Source organism: Coloeus monedula (genome assembly GCF_965178545.1).
Source record: "Coloeus monedula genome assembly, chromosome: 1".
Lineage (NCBI taxonomy): Eukaryota > Metazoa > Chordata > Aves > Passeriformes > Corvidae > Coloeus > Coloeus monedula.
Genome location: NC_138781.1, coordinates 99,535,083 through 99,541,754, shown reverse-complemented (window position 1 = coordinate 99,541,754; position 6,672 = coordinate 99,535,083). Strand labels below are relative to the sequence as shown.

Below are 6,672 nucleotides of genomic sequence, written 5' to 3'. Positions count from 1 at the left end.
GAAATGAGTCGTTCCCAGGAAGAGCCATATGGACAAGTAGTTCCATATTAAACTTCCTAGTATAACTTCGAGCTGGCCTTCTATGCTATAAAGTCTCTGGTTAAAACACCAATTTTAAAGACTGTTTTCAATTCTCTTCTACTTTTTAAATCAAATCAAGTCAAGGCATGGCTTTTCCAAGTAGTATATTCAGGTTGGAATTTCTTTATTTGAAAAAGTTCATGAATTACCTGCTGTTTCGTCACTATGATGCTGATGCTTTGCAAGGATCATGTCTGGGTCTTGCTCTATTTAAAATATGCTTTGCACTGCATGCAATTGCATACTACATTACATGAATCTACCACAATTTTTTTTCTCTGATGGTGCCAGCTTATACTCCAGATCTTAATTTCACTGAAGGAATTTGCATAGATCCCACTTACTTCAAATGTAAGAGTAAAAGCGGCAGAGGAGTCATGTTAATGCAGGCAGATTTGTGCAGACTATGATACATAGCCAACATGTTTTCTTCATGTTTCCTTTCTTTTTTACCCTCAGAGGCACCTGCTGCTGCAAAGGGGCACTGCAGTAGCTTCCAAATCGGGAACATTCACTTTTTGTGCTTGCAACAGATTTTTTTTTTTCCCTGCTCTGTAAGTCACTACTGAAATAAAAAAAAAGTCACTTTCTGAAATAAAAAACAAACACAAGAATGATATTTCAGGGTAATCTTTTTTTGCCTTAGCCTCTGGTAGGTGAAAGGAAAAATGCCTATGTGTTTTCAAAACAAAATGAAAAAACAACATTTTCTGCTAAGTTTTGTATTTTAAATGGCCTTTTTTCAGGGAGAGGGAATTCCCTAGTCTCAGTTTATCTTTACTAGAATATCGGTAGCTCATGTGTAAGTTTGTGTTTTGTCCTTTTCGTTTTGGCAGTGTTTTCCAGTTGAAAAGAAGAGTGAACTCCCAGTACTCTGCCTTTTCCAAACCTCTAGTTTGTAGTTGTACTTATCATCAATATTGCAGGCCCTGACACTCTGCAGCACTGTCACTGTATATACTGTGAAGGCAGTAAAAATGAGCACTAATCAATCTTTCAGGGAGAAGCAATGAGCATTAGAAGGCCACTATCCTGTGACTAAACACACCCCTTTTATGGAGTGTTGGTGCTAATAAAGGACAGCTTATTACTGAGGCAGAGACCAAAGCTTGGGTGAGGTCAACCATGACTGGCAGTCATCAGTCATTCTTAATGATACTTTTTCCCGTGCTTTCTAAGGGATTCTGAGCAGAGTGCAAATCATTCGGGGTCATCCATAGTTCATGTACCCACAGATGGCAAAGGTTTTGAAAGACTTTAGTTTAAACTTGGGGGTCTTTTTTTTTTTTTGAAACGTTACTCAAGTAGGCAAAAAACCTCAAACAAAACAGATTTTGCTCATTTGGAATGTTGTATTTTCTTTCACTCTAATAGATGTTTTACACACTAGAGTGCTTGTGCATTATAAAGAACTACATAAATTTATTTTTATGACGTCTGTCTTCTTTAATTATTACCTTTGATGTCTATTGGTGACTAAAGAGAGCTTAACAGGATTTCTCTCCCTTCTTAAATTTCGCAAAGTGAAACTCAGCCAGTCCCTGACAGATGTCTGTTCCTCACCTTCAGGATTATTTTATAAATCCCTTTCTGATGAGCGGAAGTGTCAAATCAAGGACAGGTCATAAAGCAAAAGTATAAACCTTTTAAAGGGAGACCTTGGTAATATATAAACATTTTGCACACTATCTGAAATTTTATGGACTTTAAAAATGATATTTTAGCTATAGAAAAGCAAAAGTTAAAACACCAGGCACTGTGCGTATGTTTTTAAATACACGCCATTCCCCTGCTCCTTATCTTTCTTTCTATAGTCATATTTTACATGTTTTGAGAAAATAGCTGTACTCTCTGTAGGGGCTGTCACTAAAGTTTGGGTTTCAAAGGGTCTCCCTATTTCATTTACTTTGAAATTTGTGCTCTTTTCAGTCGTTGTTTTTAAATTCCTCAATTAAGCACTCTCTGCACCACCTTGAAGTTGGTGAGTGGGTATATTGCTGCTGTGATCTAGACAACTGCTGTCATTTTCAGATGGTTGAGATTATCTGAGATTTTACTTGAGCGAAACTGTTAGTTTATTTCTAAAAGCTGAGGTAAACTGGATCATTTTTCGGGTCTACTGGGAAGTCCACACCACCATGTAAGGAAATATTTTACTTTACAGTAGTACATTACTTTATAATGCAAAATCCTGATGGCAGGTTGGAGGGCAGGGTAATGTGTGTGGTTAAATGTATACATACATGCATATGAAAGTATAGAGACTTTAAAAATTGACTGTAACTGGTGGTGTAATTTTTACAGTTACAGATGACTTGCGTTTTATTTTCCTCTTTGTACTGTTAAAAAGCCAAGCATGTACAGCATGTGTAAACTGAAGAATGCACTTTCGCTTGATTAACATTAAAAGCTCGTTTGTTTCCTGGTGTGTCTGTACAGCACCGAGCAATGTAGGACCGTGTCCCATGTAGAAACACTTAAAAGTTTCCATATTTTGTTGTATAAAGTTGTAACATACTGCGGGGAAGGGGAACAAGGTAAATATTTTTATTAAAGGTCACGGGGGATTTTTCCGCAGTGTCTTTGTGGCTAGGAAAATTGTCTGATAAAGTCCTTCATGGTTGATGATGTGAATGTTTTCTTTCCTCATTGGGATTTTTGTCTTTTTTGTGTCCTGCTTAAAATCTCAAGTCAGTTGTGCGATACTGCAATTAACACACCATGTCCGAGGCTTCAGCAGAGTTAGACAAGTCATTGATGAACAAGTGTGATTGGTACATCACTGGAAACGATGTAAAGCATATGGAAATTACTGATTGACAAACAAACATTTATACAGTGTTGAAGCTGATAGTGCTCATTAAGATCTGAACCAGGGGGACCCTGTTGCGCTTTTGTGAGCCCCCATCCCTGTGATGCTCTCCAGTAATTGCTAGTGAAAATACAAGTGATGCTAGAAGGCAGCTTACCTGGTGCAAGGAGCCTGCACCAGCAGCTGACTTCATGCAGGTACAGGGGTGCACCCATATGCAGCCCAGTGCTAGGTCAGGACCAATGGTTACCATTCATCCATGAAGTATTCCCATTCTGGGCTGTATGTATCACACAAGACCTTTAATTTCGCAGAGGATGGTGAGGAGGAGGTGTGAGAGCATCTGTACAGAGAAGTTGGTGAAACTCACATCCTGTCACCACTGGCTTTGAGGGCCTGTGGAAAGTCTAGGCTAGCGTTGTAGGTCAGCTGAACGTGTAGACGTGACATTTTAGTGCTCTGTGGTGCTAGTTCTCTCCCTGGGCAGGGAATGAAAGTCACCTTTGGGTTCAGTGTCCATCCTATTCCCCTGCAGATAGAGTATAAGCAAAAAACCAGAGCTGTTCTATGCTTGCATCTCAACAAGGTGATGCGTGAGTTCTGCCTTTCACACAGGCGTAATGCTTGGGTTTAGATACTGCATCCCTTCTCCGTCTCCTTCCCCCTCCCCACACCCTCCCCATGTTTTTAGATGTTTAGTTTTTTTCCTTTCTATCTGAAATCCTTTATTTTGTCTTTACAGTCTGGTTGAATAGGAATCGTTTCGTTTATGCAGCTTTGTGCTTTTTCTCTACAGCTTGTATTTGCATGAATGTGTTGCAGCCTGATGCGAGTTCATTCGATTAAATAAAATGCTTAAATTGTAATCCGTGCAAAACGATCATATTTGAAACACTTGATGTCTCGGTGAGAATCCATTTAATAGTGATCAGATTTAAATGATTTAACACAGTGTGGTGGTGGGAGGTGGGGGAGGGAAATAGAGTTTCGAGACATTCCTGTATATAAAAAAAAGATTAAACCAAATTCAGATATGTCTCTCTCTCTGCCTTCACCCCCCGCCCCTTTAAGCAGTCAAAAGATATACTGTATCCCCAGTGAAAGGGTGCTTTCAATCCAGTTATCCACTTTACCCAGTCTCAGTTTCCAGAACCTTCCACACCCCCCCTGGTTAAACCACTAAGCCTTTGATTCCTTCCTGATTACACTATGCAAGACATCTATCAAACACTGTCTTATCTGTTTGTAAGGCAGCTCAGGCCTCAGATTTAAGTCATGGGTTTTGGCTACAAGTTGGAGTGTGATTAATAATTGACTAATGTAGCTTTTATTTATCACAGGCTAGCACATTTCACCATTACTGAGTTAATTTATGTTAAGTGTAAGCTGTCGCTCAATCTGTTTTTCAACTTTTTTTTTTTTTTTTTTTTTTTTTTTAAATCCTAAGTCTATCTTTCACTTTTTGAGAAACAAAATCCTTATACAGGGCACAGTCTTACTTGGTGCCAAAAAGTTGATTTCCTTTTCAGCGGAGCCATACATCACCGGCCCTCCCAGCTGCAGTGTCAGCCCCTGACAGAATGACATGTGTCATTTATCAAAGGGGCCAGGCCGGGCCTTGGGAAACGCACACGACAAAGCCTGAGAGAGTTCATTTCGCAGTCCCCTCCTACCCTCTGCGAGCCTCTTGCCAGGAAAGCCTGTGATGTTTCTGTCTTCGCAGCATTACTGTAAGTCCTTCAACCTTCACAGAATTAACCCTCGCTGCCGCCACTGCTGCTGCCAGCCCTCCCCAGTGCCGCTGGACCTCCCCAGGAGCTGCAATGCCCAGGTGCCCTCCCGGCCAGCCCGTGTGTGGGAATAACATGCATCGGGCTGCTCCCTCATCCATTTGCCCATTCCTCCTGGAAAGAACTCTTTTTTTATTTTTTAATTCCCACATATTGTGCGCTATAAGAATTAAAGTCCTACATTTTTCTACGGCAGGACAAGGTCAAAGACATAAAGAATAAGGTAATAAAGCATTTCAGTCATGAAAAAAGGGTATCCACTGTCCTGTGCACAGGTAGGGATTTGTGTTTCATGTGAGCCGGTGGACAATCAGAGAGTCTTCCTTCCACCTTCCTGTTTAAAATTTCCTTCTGGTTATTGTAAAACCATGTGCTAAAATAAATAGAGCAGGTAGTTTCTCTGGATGCCACTTCACAACATCTGAGCTGCATAGCACCAGCGTAGATGAACTGAGCTGGTAGGACTCACCACACTCCTCCTGAAACTCTATCAGCTAGAGGGGGGAAGGTGAGGAGAAGGAAAAATTGATAGCATTTAACAAGGGAAAAAATAATCTGCAAACCTCAAGGTGTCGCTTGCACTGAATAGTTTAATTTCTGTAATGTAGTTGCCTCAGTCCCACAGCCCAGGAGATGACAAAGGAGTTAAAGCAGAAAATAATCTTCTGCCAAACGAAGATCATATTTTCAAAATATAACAATGTTTCCTAAACCAAAAGTTTTGTTTGCCTGTATGAGTGCACAAATGTGTTTTAAGTGACTGAATTTTAAATCTTGATTGTCTACAAAGAATATGAGAAAGTTATTGTCTCCTCCCCTCCCCCCACCAAATCACTCTTTGTACTTTGCATAGTTCCTACCACACTGAAGTTATTTACAGCATCAGATATCATTTAAAGAGATAGCTAAGGAGACTGTAGCCTCAGCTAGGAACTTTCCAGAAAGGAGTCCTATAAATTAGCCATTGCTCAGGAGTGGCTGTTTTCTAGTCAGGGCTGGTCCTTTCATTTGTCTACATAAGGCTAATTTATTTTTGCAGCCAGATGTGGGCTGACAGCCATCACTCAGAGCTTCCTTCCCCCACTGTTAGGAGGTCGGGAAAACAGTCACGTTTCCCATTTTACAGAATCCCCATCAACATTATTGAAGATGGATGTATCTTTAAAGCAAAGATTGATTGTGGATATCGGAGTTATGGTGTCATTTATCATAGTGAATATTATTTAGACTTGGATTGTACAAGGCTGTAACTTGAGACACAGCCAGGGGAGGGACAATCTGGAAACGAGGATCCATGAACTTTAATGGATGGATGCTTTTTCAAAGCTCCACTCACTATAGCATGATTTACTTTTCTCACAGAAAGGAAACAAGCATTTCAGTTTTAAAGGGCCAGCATGCCATCTTGTCCTCTTTAGTGGGTCCTTCACAGAGGCATCCGAGACTTAAAGCTGAAACAATAAATAGTGGTTCTGTCTGAATGTTACTTGTATATAAGTGCTTTTATGCTAAACATATCTAGGTGCACTTGAGACTCTTGTTTTTGTGAATTGCTCTGGTTATGTTCTCAGTTGAAGAGGTGCTATGGCTGAAGAATGCAAAGGATTGATTATAGGACGCTGTGATCTGAAATTTTGGAAGATCCAATAAATGGCATTATAACTGGCATTGTTACTTTGACGCATTTGTCTCTTCTGGGAGAGACAAGGAGCATCTAAGCCACATATTCAGTTACTGCTTGAGGCATCATACAGAAGTGGAGCGTCCCCTAAATTGTGCATGTATCTGGTGGAGCATCAACTTTCTTGGTTCTTGAGAAATGCAGCAGACCTCAACAACTGTTTGCATACTGTGCTTGTGTCCCACTTTTATGTATGTGAGATCTTGCCATCAAGATCTCACTCTACATTTGGACACATACCTCTTATTTTCAGAATATACATTTTGGAAAGCTGGTTGCAACCCTGCTGAAAATCGGAAGGCATGGCT

The 6,672-nt window shown here is 40.3% G+C and overlaps 1 protein-coding gene across 2 annotated transcripts in view; it reads left to right on the top strand.

Annotated features, from left to right (window-relative positions):
- Nucleotides 1-6,672, top strand: part of TSHZ1 (teashirt zinc finger homeobox 1) — a gene marked incomplete at both ends in the record, with an annotated part of 53,747 nt that overhangs the window by 10,498 nt on the left and 36,577 nt on the right. Inside the window, one exon of one of the 2 annotated variants that reach the window (XM_082285574.1) lies at nt 6,026-6,149. The exons of the other annotated variant lie outside the window; for it this stretch is intronic. Within the exon in view, the coding sequence (XP_082141700.1) occupies nt 6,026-6,149 (124 nt within the window). Of the gene's footprint in view, nt 1-6,025; nt 6,150-6,672 lie in introns of those variants that run through there. 2 annotated transcript variants of the gene reach the window in all.